This window comes from Onychostoma macrolepis, chromosome 04 (assembly GCF_012432095.1).
Source record: "Onychostoma macrolepis isolate SWU-2019 chromosome 04, ASM1243209v1, whole genome shotgun sequence".
NCBI classification, from domain to species: domain Eukaryota; kingdom Metazoa; phylum Chordata; class Actinopteri; order Cypriniformes; family Cyprinidae; genus Onychostoma; species Onychostoma macrolepis.
Genome location: NC_081158.1, coordinates 166,474 through 184,639, shown reverse-complemented (window position 1 = coordinate 184,639; position 18,166 = coordinate 166,474). Strand labels below are relative to the sequence as shown.

At 44.1% G+C, this 18,166-nt stretch overlaps 1 protein-coding gene across 6 annotated transcripts in view; it reads left to right on the top strand.

Moving 5' to 3' along the window:
- The window catches only part of LOC131539043 (NACHT, LRR and PYD domains-containing protein 3-like), a 176,297-nt gene that overhangs the window by 65,101 nt on the left and 93,030 nt on the right, over nt 1-18,166 (top strand). For 5 of the 6 annotated variants that reach the window (XR_009270765.1, XR_009270764.1, XR_009270763.1 and 2 more), the window contains exon 17: nt 15,345-15,518. Coding sequence is in view for 3 of the 6 variants with exons in the window: in XM_058773327.1 (XP_058629310.1) it covers nt 15,345-15,518 (174 nt within the window). In the remaining 3 variants the exon portion in view is untranslated. Of the gene's footprint in view, nt 1-15,344; nt 15,519-16,395; nt 16,484-18,166 lie in introns of those variants that run through there. The other variant, XM_058773329.1, reaches the window with a different exon arrangement.

Here is an 18,166-nt window from a genome sequence, read left to right as displayed (position 1 = left end):
ACAGATATGTATGTATTTACATAATACTTGAGAAAGAGGCAATATTTAAAGATGGAGAATGAATTACAGAACACAATCCATGTGTTAGCTATTTAAGCTGGAGATGGCATGGGGGGAAAACTGTTTTTATGCCTAGAAGTTCTAGTGCACAGAGATCTGTAGCATCTGGCTGAAGGGAGAAGTGCAAACAGGTTGTGTCCGGGGTGAGAGGGGTCTTTGATGATGTTACCGGCCCGTTTCTTCACTCTGGAGTTGTATAAGTCCTAAAGGCTGGGCAGGTGCACATCAATGATCTTTTCTGCTGTCCTAACAGTCCGTTGAAGTCTTCTTAAATCTGATTTGCTGGCTGACCCAAACCAGACAGTTATAGAGGAGCACAGAACCGACTCAATAACAGCTGAATAAAACTGTTTCAGCAGCTCCTGTGGCAGGTTGAACTTTTTCAGCTGACGAAGGAAGTACAACCTCTGCTGGGCCTTTTTCACGATGGAGTCAATGTGATTGTCCCACTTCAGGTCCTGAGAGATGGTTGTGCCCAGGAACCTGAATGACTCCACTGCAGCCACAGTGCTGTTCATGATGGTGAGTGGGGGTAGAGCAAGGGGGTTTCTCCTGAAGTCCACTATCATCTCCACAGTTTTGAGCGTGTTTAGCTCCAGGTTGTTGTGACTGCACCAGACAGCCAGCTGCTCAACCTCTTGTCTGTAAGCAGACTCGTCGCCGTCCTGGATGAGGCCGATGATCAGTGTCATCTGCAAACTTCAGGAGTTTGACAGAGGGGTCTTTAGAGGTGCAGTCATTTGTGTAGAGGGAGAATAGCAGAGGGGAGAGAACACAGCCCTGAGGAGCTCCAGTGCTGATGGTGCGGGTGTTGGATGTGAGTTTTCCCAGCCTCACTAGCTGCTGCCTGTCCGTCAGGAAGCTGATAATCCACTGACAGATGGAGGTGGGTACAGAGAGCTGTGTCAGTTTGTTCTGAAGGGTGTCCGGGATGATGGTGTTGAAAGCGGAGCTGAAGTCCACAAACAAGATCCTTGCATAAGTCCCTGGTTTGTCCAGATGTTGCAGGATGTAGTGCAGTCCCATATTAACTGCATCATCCACAGATCTGTTTGCTCGGTAAGCAAACTGTAGGGGTCCAGCAAGGGTCCAGTAATGTCCTTCAGGTGGGCCAACACCAGTCTCTCAAATGACTTCATGACCACAGATGTTAAAGCAACAGGTCTGTAGTCATTAAGTCCTGTGATTTTTGGTTTCTTGGGTACAGGAATGATGGTGGAACATTTGAAGCAGGAGGGGACTTCACACAGCTCTAGTGATCTGTTGAAGATCAATGTGAAGATGGATGATAGCTGGACAGCACAGGCTTTGAGGCAGGCTGGAGAGACACCGTCTGGGCCTTTGGCTTTCCTTATCTTCTGCTTTCTGAAGACTTTGCATACATCATCTTCACAGATCTTGAGTACAGGCTAAGAAACAGTAGGGGGGAGGGAGGGTGAGGGTGTGGATGGCTGTGCTGTGAGACGGTCGGTGTGGGGTGTCAGACCAGTCTTTTCAAACCTGCAGTAGAACTCGTTCAGGTCTTCAGCCAGTTGTTGATTGTCCTCAGTGCTGGGGGATGGGGTCTTGTAGCGGGTGATGGCTTTCAGGCCTTTCCACACTGATGTAGAATCATTGCTTGAAAGCTGTTTTTTTTAGCTTTCTAGAGTAGTTTAATTTTGCCACTCTTTTCCACTCGTTTCCACAAGCAACAAAGTCTGCTTGAACAAAAACTTCACTACATTTAAAGTTTAGAAAATAATATACATACAGACCGTTACAGTTTGAAGTGAGGTGCGTTCACAGTACTGGTTCTGTCTTACCGTTATTAATTTTAATTTCAAAGAACTTTTTTATTACAATCTGTGTCTTTTTTTTATTTTTTATTATGATTGACCCCTCTGTAGGTTGTTGTGTATGAAGTGTCCTCAGAGCAGAGTTAAACGAGATGGCCTTGTAGGACATACAGGAACCCAGACATAGTGTTGGCCCAGATCCGCCCACATCTGGCCCACGTGAAATCCATTCGGCCAGATGTGGGCCGAATCTGGGCCGACACTGCCTACTGTCTGGGAAGTATTTGATATTTATTTGATTAGATTTTTCTTTTAAATTTTATAAACTTTTGAATGTTTGAGGTTTTACTTACTAGTCAGATGGTTCATGGCACTTTGGAGATGTTCTTCGACAGGAGATCCACTCCGCTCCAGCTCTGCAGCACAGCCATCAGCATGGAAGAATAGGAACAATATATCACATAGCCAACAAAATGTAGTATACAATGTCAGGATTATTAGAAATAAACAAACTACAGCAGAGGTGAAATGCAATAATAATAATAATATACAAAACACACAAAAATCTTAAGATACCTGAATTCATATTTTTAGGTTTTACAGATGCATGATGATATAGTTGAAATATATTGTGAAAAATTCATATAAAGTTATTTAATAATTTAAGATTTCTCGGATCACCTGTGTTTCCTGCATCTCTGTCAGCAGCTCCCATTACAAATTTTCTTGTAACTTCCCATTTTAGGTATTTTTTTCTGACGCTCCTGACAATTTATCAATATTTGTTTGCAATGAAAGTTCAGAGCGTGTTTGAAATAGTTTCAGCCCATTAGTTCATGTAAGTGACGTTACCGATTGACCCCCACAGTGCAGACTTTTAGGTTAAATTAATTAGCTTAAAGTGACTTCCATGTATCTATTGACAAAGTATCAGCAAAACATTTACAAAACTATCAAAGCCGCTCATCTACACATAAAAGGGGCTTAAAAGCTTAAACGTTCATTAATAAGAGCTCAAATCTATAAGTTAGCTTACCTCTAATTGTTAGCCTCTAGTTAACAGTTGTGATGCTAACAGTCTTTTTGAAGACACTAAACCACTCCTGTAAAGTAAAGATTAAACAGAAACGTGTCAATTACATGTAAGAAAGTGTCAGGAGAAGTTGTATGTATTATTTATGTAACCTTAGGGACTAAACTTACCTGAAAGCAATGAAAACAGCAGAGAGACAGCCTCTCGCTACTTGTCAGCTGAGTGAGTTGATGCCCTGTTACCATGGTAACCTCCTCCGCTCCAGTTTAAATGCGATTTAAATGCTCAACCCGCGCTCCCATTGGCCCTGTCCACACGAACGCGGTTATTTTCAAAACAGCAGCTTTTTCTATGCGGTTTGGCCGTTCGTCCTCACGCGAACGCTGCACCAGGTCACTGAAACCAAACATTTTGAAAACTCCTGCGAGGGTGAAGACACCCAAAGTGCTTGCTATTTAATACAAAAGGCATACATTTCTACTTTAATATAAACATGTATTTTCGATTTTTATAGAAATATGACAACAATCACATATCTCACACAGAGATCGCACAGTCATAGTGTTTGGGAACATTCAAGCATAATACACAATCACATGAAATCAGACTGGCATCAGGAAATCAGGCATGCATCTCGAGGTGATCGGTTCTGTGCAGATTTTGCTCATTTCCAACAAGCCTGTTAAAAGACCAAACTCAGATCTTACTGATGATGCAAACAGATGAGGATATGAATGCAAGTTAAGGAACGCGCACGTTAAACATTTCCCATAAAGAAAACATTTAATGTGGTTTGTTGCCTCAGTGATAATAAATGATTAAATTCAGCATCTAATTAATATATTACTGTACATTATGTACATTTAAGCAGATGAGCCCAGAATATGAGCCCACAACCAACAAGTTTCACCAAACCCAGAGAAAACCAAGCGCTATAGTTTTAGGTTTGATATTTGCTGCTTTAGGGACCGTCTGCAAATTTACCTTACAGTACAAAACGAAGTAATAATTTATTAAATTATTTAAATTTAATTATTATGAATAATTTACTCAAACTGACTAAATATATATTGCCAATAACTCGCCTTAGACAATAATTTCCCTAAGTATGTACACTACACAAATATTTTTAAGAAAAATAATTACAGTAATTCACCAAAATGTTACTAGTGACCACTACTGACTTACTACAGTGGAAATTTTGCCAACATCTTCCTCACTGTACATACAGTATATAATTATTCTTAAGAAATTACTGTAATTCACAAAGTTTTTTTTTTTTTTTTTTTAAATAAATGAAGACAAAAACGTTCATTTTCTGGTTGTCATACACTCATTAAGTTACAATTTTCATCTGCTCAAGCAGAACGTTAATGTTATCTTGCGCTTTAGCAAGGTATCTCTGGCTAAAACTAGCTAACTTAAACCCTTCTTCGAGTTACCCACCGTATTTATTCCTCTCTTTATCTCCCTGCACTGGCTACCAGTCACGGCTCGCATCAAGTTCAAGACACTGATGCTTGCATATAGAACAACCACTGGCTCAGCACCCATTTACTTGCACTCTCTATTAACAAACTACATCCCCTCCAGAAATCTGAGATCTGCTAGTGAGCGACGCCTCGTGGTACCATCACAGAGAGGCTCAAAATCACTCTCTAGAACATTCTGCTCACCATTCCTGGCTGGTGGAACGATCTTCCCACCCTATCCGGAATGCTGGATCCCTGTCAATCTTCAAGCAACAACTGAAAACTCATCTCTTCGACAGCACTTGACTTCATCCTAAACTTAAAAAAAAATTCTCTTTACTTATTCCTTCCTTTGGTAGTTTGTATTTATTTGAACAATGCCTGAGACTTGGTGTTGCAAGCACTTCGTCTGTCTGATTGCCTCTTCAAGATGAATCGCTTTATGTATTCCCCAATTGTAAGTCGCTTTGGATAAAAGCGTCTGCAAAATGACTAAATGTAAATGTAAATGTAAATATTTTATAAATCCCTCCATTGAATATTTAATTCCCATTTGGTGGCCCTTTGTGACCAAAATTGTGCAAAAACATCGTGGGACAAGGTTTTCACACTGTAGCTGTCATTGTAAGAAGTGAGCAACTCCGTTTGTTTGTCTGAGGGAGCAACAGTAACTAAGGGGGGCGGGGCTTACCGATAGGTCAATTGTGAATTGTACATACAGTAAGGGAGATACTGGCAAAATTTCACAACTTACTACAACCTGTGGAACATGAAAAACCCTTTTGGTGAAAAATTACTGTAGTTTTAAAAAAATATATATTTGTGTACTGTACATACCGTAAGGGAGATATTGGCAAAATCTAACCTGTAGTAAGTCAGTTTTGTGTCTAGCAATGTACTACAACTGTTGGAACATGAAAAAAATCCCTTTCCAGGGATCTTTAAGTAAATAATTGTGTACTGTACATATAAAGGGAAGTATTGTCAAAATCTCATCTGTAGTAAATCACTATGAGCAATACAAGCTTTACAATTTGACAGTGTGTTATTTTAAATGTTAAAAGTAATTTTAATTTAAACACATTGGACGTTTTAACCCAGTCGGTGGAATTGTCAGACGCCCCTTGTTTACGATAGCGCGTCAATCCTTTCTCCGGTTTTGCAGCAACAATACACCTAGGCGGTTTTCAACTCATTTTTATGTTGATATAAAGTGGTTAAAACTAATCGTGGTATTGATATCTTTGTAGGCCTGTCGACTCTATAGATCAGTGGTAAGGGAAAGCAACGAAAATGCAGCGCGTTGAGTTCTTCTGACCTCATTTGCATGCCTGTATATAGTTCGCATAATCATCAATAAAGTGTATTCTGAGATCTGAGGTCTTATATCACTGTATTAGTTCACTGAGGGGCGTTACGCATTGTTGGGGAATCCTGGAGTGTGACGTATGAGGGGAACCCCCAGTATTACAGCACAGTGTCACACAAGCCATGATACAAAGTTACAGAAACTAAATAACCGAGAGCAATATATGTCTTCCTCAGATGTAATGTTAGTTCTGTACTTCAGCGTTGGGTAAAACAGCATTATAATCTCCTTTGTGGTAGAGAAAGCTGCTTGCATGTAGGCTACAGGAAACAGCGAAGATGTTGAATTAAACATACACACAATCAGTGTTTCCACATGTTTATACTGGCCCCGATAATCAAAACTTCTACTTAGCGCTTGCTCCATTTCTGCAAATCAGTTTTTGTAAATGAATGACTTGATCCACATATGGCCTTCATCAACAGTGGCTTGCGCCACCTGCTGGTGAGCGGCTGACAGCAGCTGGAGATCATGCATCGGTGCTCTACTGCTATTCCTGCGGTTCCCAGATGTGCAACGCTGAATTTTCTGCCGAATTTTAACCACTGAATTTGTGGCAGCGAATTTGGAAAGTGAAATAAAGTGACTGAAATTTGGCTGTCGAATATTATACATCGTATTTTTAAACAGACTGAATATTTTGGAAGTGAATTCTGGAAGGTGAATATGAATTGTTGAATTTTTAATTATGAAAATGTGTGTGAAATATTTTGAATTGAAATATTCACAGCTTAAATAAACAACTGTGTTAAATTTCAGGACCTAAAAATGCAAGCCCTGGAAATACAAGGCATTAAAATGCAAGCACTGTTAGTTGCAATGCATCTTTTTTTCGATTTGTGGAATTCAGCATGCTTTATGTTTCAAAAACTATTGTCATTATTCTGCTTCCATACACATTATTGTGCACACTTATCTAAACTCAGAGATGTGAACAGACTTTGAGTCATTCCTGAAAACAGATTCTGTTCAACAAGTGAAACAAGTAAATCATGCCTGATATTTACGTGTGTTATTTAAGTGTTTCTACTTCTTTCCATGGATTCAAGAAGAAAAAAAACAATCATTAGTCAAGGAGCTTGTTTTAACATAGAATGTCAGTGTAGTTGAACATCCAATGTTGGTACAGCGCTCTCAGAGGAAAACAGTTTGAAGAAAGTCATCAGGATTCATCTGTGGTGCAGGTATCTGATTCAATAAAATACAAACAACCAAAAAAAAAAACATTTGTGAGCAAGTTCGTATCAGGAGCATCTCTGTATATATATATATATATATATATATATATATGTATGTATGTGTGTGTGTGTGTGTGTGTTTTGTAGCCATAGACTCACGCATGCTTTGTACTATCGTAAAAAAGAAATTTTATATCTGAGAAACTAATTATTCTTGTTTACGTTATTAAAATCTATTTTTGAACAGAGTAGGCTGTTAATTATAATAAACATGTTGTAAACATACTTAAGACTCGTACCATTCATCAGGTTACAGTGTACACTCATATTACTTTTATTGTTTTATATACAGCATGAAAACGTCATGAGAAAATAAATTTAAATAATGAATTGTGAATTGCCTTTCATATTCAAAATGGTTTAATCGATTTCAAACATTGTAGTTAGGAATTATAGTTTGGGGAAAAACCCAACTATGATTTTGTAGTCATATAGCTGTAAAATTAGCTCTTAATTTAAGATTTTATTTGACCTTTTAAATTAAATTTTTGCTTTTAGGGAATCGAGTCTTGAAGACTCTGATTTGATTGAATTGATATTCATTCGAAATTCCTTATTTATACTTTATCAATGACTCGTCCAGCGAAACGTTAAAATCAGCATATCTTAACAATTTTGTTTATCTTAACTTCGTGGCCAACAATCAAAACAAACAAAATAGTAATTTATTAATTCTGAGCAAGGTAGCAAAGGCTCGACAGCTCAAGGCAGTACCTGATCAAGTACAAAACACGAACACTGCTCTGAAAAATGAAACACGTTTATTTTCTATTCTACTACAGTACTAAATTAAAACACACATACACACACACAAACATACAAACGTTTCGGAAATGAGTTAGTGATTTGAAGAAAGTTTAAGGTTCCAAGAGTTCTGTAAATCAGCCTGAGGAAGTCACAAGCAGAGAATTTTACTATCTTTTCTTTTAAAGATTAATTCAACCAGTTTCCAGCAGAATTATGGAGAGAGAGTTTTTTACTTGCTCTGAGCTGAGTTAACAGCTGGCTCACTTTGGGTGGCTGCTTGAGGGAACCCCGAAGGCTGATTGGCTGCTGATGTGTCGTTGTCGCGTGACATCACTGGGGAAGCCTGTCTGTAAGTGGTTGGCTTCCTGGCAGCGCGCGAGTGGTAATGCTTTGAAGTCCTTGCGCGGCTTCAGGCTTTGAAATTTTCTTTGGTCAGAAGTTTGAAGGAGTGTTGAAGTCTTGGATGATCGACCTGATGTTAAGTCTGTAGGCGCTTCACAGCGCAATCAGTGAGGCGAGACCAAAGTTTTCAAGCAGCATCAAGCAAGCAAGCCGAGCATTGAGTTTTAAGTGGGACTATTAAGTCAGCCCCTGGAGCGATTGTCCCAATCGGCTTGTTGCTGCCGGGTGGAGCCACGCCTCGCACGGTTCTTCTTCATCCATAAATTAACATAATGCTTCATCCATCATGTGAGGAGACCCTCTCAGCAAGTTTGTTAATACTTTTATGAAATATCATAACGTGTGTATGATACAGAATTTCCACACTTCGTCCCTATTATGGTATTGTAAATAAAACAAGCTTGCATACGATACTAAACACTGCTATCTATTCAAAAGAAAGTTATAAGGCAAAGATTAAAATTCACCGATTACATAAACACACCAAGCATACATATAAGACATCAAACATGTTATTTGTTGATACACTTGCTCTAATAGCAATGGAAATAAATGATTGTCTTTAGAGATCATTTATGTAAGTTGGTGTTTCTTTTGTTGTAAGAGAAAAGTTGAAGACCGAGAGGAGCACGCAGGAGTCATCAGACGGTCATGTTACAGATCTCGTGGTTTTGAGGGCCTGAGGGCAGTCAGTTACTTTAATGGTCCTTTTCCTGTTGGATGTACTGATCCATACATTTGCCTGATCATGAGGTGCTTCTTCATACAAAGGGATCTTTGACGTTTTCTGATTGAGTTAATTATTATCTCTCTTCTGAGTGGATAAGAAAAAACGCTGACATGAAACCACTATAGAATATTGACGTCATGTGATAGCGTGATGAGTTTTTTAGTCCTTGTGATGAATTTTGGGGGGAAAAATCTTTAGATTCTTCTTGACTGGGTTGATTCGATGGCTCAATATCTCACATGGTGACCTGTCTCACCGTACAGAGATCCTACATAGCCTAGTATTGTCATGAATCCGGGTCCACGATGCTCCCTCCCACCACCAGAGGTCACTGTCTCCCGGATTCAATTCCCCAAACTCCACTCACCTCATTATTGTTTAATTTGCCCCAGCTGTGTTCCTGATTGCCGTCCCTACTTAAGCTCCCTGTGTTTTCTGTTCTGGGCTCGTTTGTCTCACTTTTGCCAGGTATGCCTGTGATTTATGTCTGCCCTGTGCCTCGTTTATGTCTTGTTTTCAGTGCTTGTGTTTTCTCTGGCTTTTTTCTTCGGGTGGTTTCAGTTGTGTTTTTGTTTATTTTGTAAATTGTTAATAAAGAAGATTCCTTTTGCCAGCATTTGAGTCTTCGTCTCTCCCATCCCGTGACAGTACAAACGAGCCATTTGAAGACTCAGCGGAAATGGGAATCTTCTTGTACCCAGCTCCTGGTCGACAGAGGAACCAGGCCCCAGCCAGTGGGCCGCATCCTTGCCCACAAGACAATTGCCCTTTTGGGTGTTACGCCGAAGACCTCTTCGAGGTAGGCCAGGAGCTGGGGATTAGAGGGAGCACCCTCATCCACCTGTTTTTAGCGGGCCTGGATGAGCCTGTCAACCGGGAGGAGCTGGGGGAGCTAGATACGTGGTCCTATTGGGAGATGGTCGACCACGTCATCTACTTGAAGGAGGTGGAGCTGCGAGAGGGTGCCCCTCCCAGTCTGGGCTGTTGCTCAGAACCTCCTCGGATCGGGCCAGCCACTTCCAGTGTCTCGGGGTCTTTCTTTGGGCGCCCGGGCTGAGGCAGCGTGGAGGATCTTCCGCTGATGTCGGTGAGGGAGCGGCGGCACCCACTCACAAGGCTCCCGCGCCCGCTCACAATGCTACCGAAGCGGGGATATCCGTGGAGCTTTTCTCTGAGGGGGCAGGGCTCATCTCAGGCCTTCTCGAGGCGGCAGTGCCCGCTCACGATCGTCGCGAAGCGGCGGTGCCCTCTCACGATCGTCCCAGCGGCGGTGGCGCTCACGATCGTCGGCGGCGGTGTCCGCACACAAGGTTCCGTGGCGGCGATGTCCGCACACAAGGTTCCCGAGGCGGCGGTGTCCGCGATCCTCCCGAGGCGGTGTCCGCACACAAGGTTCCCGAGGCGGCGGTGTCGCGAGCGATCCTCCAGGCGGCGGTGTCCGCACACAAGGGTCGGCGGCGGTGCCCGTACACAAAGCTCAGCGGCGGTGCCCGCTCACGATCCTCTCGAGGCGGTGCCCGCTCACAAAGCTCCTGAGGCGGTGCCCGCTCACAGCTCCTGAGGCGGCGGTGCCCGCTCACAAAGCTCCTGAGGCGGCGGTGCCCGCTCACAATGCTCCTGAGGCGGTGCCCGCTCACAAAGCTCCTAAGGCGGTGCCCGCTCACAAGGCTCAGGCGGCGGTGCCCGCTCACGATCCTTTCGAGGCGGCGGTGGCCACTCACGATCGTCAGCGGCGGTGCCCGCTCACAAGGCTCAGCGGCGGTGCCGCTCACGATCCTTTCGAGGCGGCGGTGGCCACTCACGATCGTCGGCGGTGCCCGCTCACAAGGCTCCCAGCGGCGGTGCCCGCTCAGGATCCTCGAGGCGGCGGTGCCCGCTCACAAAGCTCAGCGGCGGTTCCGCTCACGATCCTCTCGGCGGTGCCCGCTCACAAAGCTCAGCGGCGGTTCCGCTCACGATCGGCCCGAAGCAGCAGTGGCCGCTCACGATCCTCACAGGATTCCCGGCGGCGGTGCCCGCACACAAGGTTCCCGAGGCGGCGGTGTCTGCACACAGGGTTCCGAGGCGGCGGTAGCCGTTCACGATAGTCAGCGGCGGTGGCGTTCAAGATCGTCCCAAAGCGGCGGTGGCCGCTCACGATCCTCACAGGATCCCGGCGGCGGTGTCCGCACACAAGGTTCGAGGCGGTGGTGTCCGCACACAGGGTTCGGCGGTGTCCGCACACAGGGTTCAGGCGGCGGTAGCCGCTCACGATCCTCTCGAGGCGGCGGTAGCCGTTCACGATCGTCCCGAGCGGCGGTGGCGCTCACGATCCTCACAGGATCCCCGAAGTGGCGGTGTCCGCACACAAGGTTCCCGAGGTGGCGGGGCCCGCTCACAAGGTTCCCGAGGCGGCAGTAGCCGTTCACGATCGTCCCGAGACGGCGGTGGCCGCTCACGATCCTCACAGGATCCCGAAGTGGCGGTGTCCGCACACAAGGTTCAGTGGCGGGGCCGCTCACAAGGTTCCAGGCGGCGGTGGCCGTTCAAGATCGTCCCAAAGCGGCGGTGGCCGCTCACGATCCTCACAGGATCCCGAGGCGGCGGTGTCTGCACACAGGGTTCCCAGGCGGCGGTGTCCGCTCGCGATCCTCGAGGCGGCGGTGGCCGCCACGATCCTCTCGAGGCGGTGTCCGCCCACAAGGTTCCAGGCGGCGGTGGCCGCTCACGATCTCACAGGATCCCAGCGGCGGTGTCCGCACACAAGGTTCAGCGGCGGTGTCCGCACACAGGGTTCAGCGGCGGTGTCCGCACACAAGGTTCAGCGGCGGTGTCCGCACACAGGGTTCAGCGGCGGTGTCCGCACACAACGTTCCTCGAGGCGGCGGTGTCCGCCACGTTCCCGAGGCGGCGGTGTCCGCACACAGGGTTCCCAGGCGGCGGTGTCCGCACACAGGGTTCCAGGCGGCGGTGTCCGCTCACGTTCCTCGAGGCGGCGGTGTCCGCCACGTTCCTCTCGAGGCGGTGTCCGCCCACAAGGTTCCAGGCGGCGGTGGCGCTCACGATCTCACAGGATCCCAGCGGCGGTGTCCGCACACAAGGTTCAGCGGCGGTGTCCGCACACAGGGTTCAGCGGCGGTGTCCGCACACAAGGTTCAGCGGCGGTGTCCGCACACAGGGTTCAGCGGCGGTGTCCGCACACAACGTTCCTCGAGGCGGCGGTGTCCGCCACGTTCCCGAGGCGGCGGTGTCCGCCACGTTCCCAGGCGGCGGTGTCCGCACACAGGGTTCCCGGCGGCGGTGTCCGCCACGTTCCCGAGGCGGCGGTGTCCGCCACGTTCCTCCCGAGGCGGCGGTGTCCGCCACGTTCCTCAGGCGGCGGTGTCCGCTCACGTTCCTCCCGAGGCGGCGGTGTCCGCCACGTTCCTCCAGGCGGCGGTGTCCGCCACGTTTTCCCGAGGCGGCGGTGTCCGCTCACGTTCCTCTCGAGGAGGCGGTGTCCGCCACAAAGCTCCCGATTCTCCCGAGCGGCGGTGTTCGCCACGTTCCTCTCGGCGGCGGTGTCCGCTCACGTTCCTCGAGCGGCGGTGTCCGCTCACGTTCCTCAGCGGCGGTGTCGCCACGTTCCTCCAGGCGGCGGTGTCGCTCACGTTCCCGAGCGGCGGTGTCCGCTCACGTTCCTCCCGAGGCGGCGGTGTCGCCACGTTCCTCCAGGCGGCGGCGGTGTCCGCTCACGTTCCCGAGCGGCGGTGTCCGCCACGTTCCTCAGGCGGCGGTGTCCGCCACGTTCCCGAGGCGGCGGTGTCGCTCACGTTCCTCTCGAGGCGGTGTCCGCTCACAAAGCTCCCGATTCTCCCGAGCGGCGGTGTCGCCACGTTCCTCTCGGCGGCGCCCGCTCATGATCCTCCAGGCGGCGGCGCCCGTTCTGGCTCAAGCAGCGGAGCCAGCCATTGCCTGCTTTCAGGTGGCAGCTCCGCACACTGCTGTGGTGGCCGCTGGTTCTGCCCTGGGTCCCCATCCCGCCGGCGCTGCCTCAGTCCCCAGGTCCCCCACCAGCACATGGACCTGGCCCCCCCTCCCCTTCCCCTGCTCCGTTCCCGCCTGGCCATCCCCCTGGTTGGGTGCTTGGAAATGTCTGGAAGCCATTCCTTAGAGGGGGGGTCCTGTCATGAATCCGGGTCCACGATGCTCCCTCCCACCACCAGAGGTCACTGTCTCCCGGATTCAATTCCCCAAACTCCACTCACCTCATTATTGTTTAATTTGCCCCAGCTGTGTTCCTGATTGCCGTCCCTACTTAAGCTCCCTGTGTTTTCTGTTCTGGGCTCGTTTGTCTCACTTTTGCCAGGTATGCCTGTGATTTATGTCTGCCCTGTGCCTCGTGTATGTCTTGTTTTCAGTGCTTGTGTTTTCTCTGGCTTTTTCCCCTTCGGGGTGGTTTCAGTTGTGTTTTTGTTTATTTTGTAAATTGTTAATAAAGAAGATTCCTTTTGCCAGCATTTGAGTCTTCGTCTCTCCCATCCCGTGACAAGTATGTATGATTTTATGATATGATTCTGTAGCCATAGACTCACGCATGCTTTGTACTATAAAAGGATGTACTTTGTACTATAAAAAAGGATATTTTATATCTGAGAAACTAATTGTTATTGTTTAGCATGCTATTAAAATCTATTTGTGAACAGAGTATTAATAATAAACATGATCTAAACATTCTTAGACGCGTAGCATTCATCATGTTGTAGTTTGGGAACAACCCAACTCGTAAATGTGTTCAAGTTTATTTCAAAATAACACGTTAACTAATGCAAAAAAGCAACATTACTTACTCATCAGATTGATCTCCTCTACTGGATGAAATCTTGTTCTTCGGTAACACTTTATTTTGATGGTCCCTTTTGAACATTCTGTTGACACTAAGTAATGTTGCAACTACATGTCAACAAACTCTCATAAGAGTATTAGTAGACTGTCTGCTTAATATCTACTAACTCCTTATTGTGTTGGTCTCCCAAAAGATATTCTACTGATTATAAGTAACTTTGCAAGAAAGTGTCAACTTAATCTAACCCTAACCCTACCAGTCAACTAATACACTACTAACACTCTAATGAGAGTCAGTAGAAATGTAGGTGCAACATTACTTATAGTCAATAGAATGTGTTAAAGGGACCATCAAAATAAAGTGAAACCTGTTCTTCTTTTGAGGGAAATCCTGCATTTACTCAGCGCATCTTGTTCCAGAAACAAACAGTAGCCACGATGAATGATCTCCTCACTCTTTGTTTGCATTGGGCGTTTACATGTGCGCATGTCTCATGTGGATATTTACATATGAACGGCATAGACGGGAAAGACTGAACATAGTATTGGTTTCATACGGATTACTTCTTCACAAAATATTTGTTTTCGATATGACTTGCTTCATTTAAACGTAGACACTTCAAACTTTCTATAGATATAACTCCCATGTCTGTGTGCTGAATATTGAGAACACCGAGTTACAGTTCATTTTAGTGATGCGTTTCTAAAAGCAGTTCGCGGAGACGGAGAAGACAGAGAGCGCACCCTGTTTGTTTTCTTTATTTTCCAAAACCACAACATTTTGTTTTTATTGTGAGTGTACCCGAAACAAAATAGACACTTCAAAGTTTCAGTTGATGTATAACATTTATCTGTATGACCAAAATTCCACAGAGTATTTTTAGTGTCTTTCACACTGATAAGAAAAAAAATGAGCTTGTCTCGCCGGTGAGACAGTCGACCCCAGAGAGTTAAAATTGCAAGAGGCGTCGCTGGTGCCACTGTAGACCCCAGGAGGTTAAACACAGAGCTAAACTAAAATTGAAACTAAATCCTGATAAATTAAGTGAACTTTTCAGAAGCGCAAGTAAAAGAGTTACACACATTAGACCTTCGCTCACCCATTGGATTCCGTTGGTGGGCCAATTAGGGGGTTCCTTACATCAGCTTGATGTTCTGTTTCTGTTCTGGGAATCTTATTTTGAAGTTCTTTTCATCCTATCTGAGTTTTAGTTTCCTGTGTTTATTTTTTGTGTCCTTTTGTTTCCTTGGTTCCTAAGTATGATCTCATTTGTTTTTATATTTACAAATTAGTTTGTTTATCTTTATCATCTTGTGTGATTATTTATGATCAGTTTTTGTCGGTGTATGTTTGCTAGCTGTGTTATTGTGTTTTTATTCTTCTTTGTATTTGTACCCTTTTGGATAATCTGCTTTGGTAATTTAAATAAATGCAAACTTGCTGCAATTGGATACACTCTTCCTCCCAGCCTCACCATGACAGGTGTTTTATGAAGAGCTGGATTAGTGAAACATTTAAAATCTAAAGGAATATATATACATTTTTGTAGCTTTAAATTTTCTTAAAGATAAAAACATAAGATATATTCACTGATTACTGAATTTACTTCAACTATATCACTACAGTCAAAGGTTTTTACAAGTCATCTATTCTCCAGATTATAAACCCTACCAGATAAACAATAATATTGCTGTTTGTTTTGTTCTCCACACAGGCTACAGTTCTGTAATCTCACTGCTCAGTGTTGTGAGAGTTTGTCTTCAGCTCTACAATCCTCAAACTCTGTCCTGAGAGAGCTGGACCTGAGTAACAATGACCTGCAGGATTCTGTAGTGAAGCTGCTTTCTGATGAACTGAAGAGTCCAAACTGTCAGCTGCAGATACTGAGGTAAATGTTTTTTTGATAAAATAAATCAAAATGCTTAGTGTGATTATCAAATTGTAAAGCTTGGGATGTAATTTTCTGAATATACAGTGCGGCACAATGTTCATTTACATGCAAGTGGCTCATGATCCAGTGTTTATAATGTTTCGGAGCAGCTCGGTTCACAGTAAATACTACTCCATATGAACTCCATCTCATGCAAGTGCTGTGACTTTGCTGTGACAATTTTATTTTTTCTCGCTCCGTTTCATTTCTTTCTCGCTCCGTTTTTCACGAGTTCATCAAACAACAATGGTAAGTGAATCATTCATCAATCACGGTAATGGCTTCTCCTTGCATCGTCACTTGCACTGTTTGCCACATGTATAGTTTATCTGTCTCTGTCAGCAGCGAGGGATTCACATGTGATCAATGCAGGGAAATAGTTAGGCTGACAGAGAAGATTTCAGAATTAGAAACACTAATGTCTTCAAACTTTAGTTGAGGACATTAAGAATGTGAGGGCTGTAGATACTGCTTTGGATGCAACTAGCTCAGGGAATCCTGTACATTGTTTGGTTCCGGTATTAGAGCCCGTGCAGCAGGGCAACTGGGTGACTGTGAGGTGGCCTAGTCGTGGGTCAAAACAGAAGTCAGTTAATTCTCAGAACATAGAGACTCTTTCACATAGATATCACGCTATAGAGACTATGTCTGTTCCCCGAACTAGAAAATACAGAAAACATCCAAACCAAAGTGAGAGTAATAATTTAATTGATGTTCAACAAATAAAAAACAGATATAATGATAAAGCTTGGCTTATTGAATATTAGATCCCTTTCTACAAAAGCACTTTTTGTTTATGATATGATCACTGACCATAAACTACTTTGTTTGACAGAAACCTTGCCAAAACCAGATGATTACATTACTTTAAACGAGTCTGCCCCCCAAGATTACTGTTACAAACAAGAATCTCGTCCAAAAGGTAAAGGGGGGAGGTGTTGCTACAATTTATGGCAATTTTTCAGTATTTCTCAGAGGTCGGGTTTCAAGTATAATTTGTTTGAAAGTAATGGTGCTTCATATTACGTTATCCAAAGAAACAAATGTTAATGATAAATCCCCTGTGATGTGAGTTAGTGCTGACTGCAGATAAAGTCCTAATTGCTGGTGATTTTAATATCCATGTTGATAATGAAAAAGATTAATTGGGATCATCATTTATAGACATTCTAAACTCTATTGGTGTTAACCCTCTGGGGTCGGCTGTCTCGCTGGCGAGACCAACTCGTTTTTTTTAAGATCAGTGCAAAAGACACTAAAAATACTCTGTTGATTTTGGTCACACAAATAAGTGTTATACATCAATCGAAACTGTTAAGTGTCTACTTTTTTTGTGTGTACACTCACAATAACAACACAACTTTGTGGTTTTGGAAAAATAAGAAAACAAACAGGGTGCGCTCTCTGTCTTCTTGGTCTCCGCAAACTGTTTTTAGAAACGCGTCACTAAAATCAGTGGTGGTCAGTAACTGTACTTAAGTAAATTTTTCAAGTATCTGTACTTTACTGGAGTAGTTTTATTTTGAGTAACTTTTACTTTTACTTCACTACATTCCAAAGCATAAGATCGTACTTTTTACTTCACTACATTTCATAAAACATATCGTTACTCCTTATAATACATCACGTGCCCGAGACGCAGACGCGGTGTCTGATTCATGAAAAAACTGATCCTTTTCAATGAACCTGTTGAATCGGTTCGCAAATCGCAACAAACGATTCATTCACGAATTGGAATGATCCAATTGCAGCTGTTCTCGAGTCGACAACTCACTGATTCAAATGAATCGTTTAGAGCGAGTCTCCAGTGAACTGAACTCACAACAACCGGAGATCTCGTGTTGTGGCGACTGGTGTTGTGAAAAGTAAGTTACTAATGTCGAATTTTAGGATTAATTATTGTAACTGAAAATATATTTAGGTCAAAACTGTCAGTTGTTTGTGAACTAAATCTGCTGTAAGGGTGATCTATTTAATCCCACTGAAATGCTTGAATGCAGACAGATCAACATCAGTGTCTCTATGTTTTAGGTCAAAAAACGAAACATTAAAATAACACAGATTAAATCAAATAACTCATGCACGTTCATATTCCCGCTGCTGTAACGTTAGCAGTTTTATTAAAATGCTATGCATTTAGCCCCATGTGACGTCTGTTTTTGTATTGTTTATCAACAGTATAAATTGTTATATTGTTTAGATCAACTAGCCGAGTAGACAGATATAAATGTTTATTCATAATCATAACCATACTGAAAATAAGTAAATATTGTTAGCTGATGCTAACTGTCTAGCTAACAAGCTTGCTGGTGCTAAGATGAAGAAATTTTTAGATATAAAGTCCAAATATGTGTATTCAACCACCTAGATAGATTACAGGGAAAAAGCAAGGATGTGATGTTCAGAACATGGTATCTACAGTAATTATCAAAGTGGGAAGTGATGCCCTCAGGGGGCATTTGGCCAGGGGTGTTTGAAAAATGATGAAAAAAATCATAATGAAAAAAATCATTATGAAAATATTATTATATTTTCCTTAAAATGTTCTTCCTAACTTCAGGCCTTATTCTCATGTCATATATAACTGTGACGTTCTGCAAAACAAC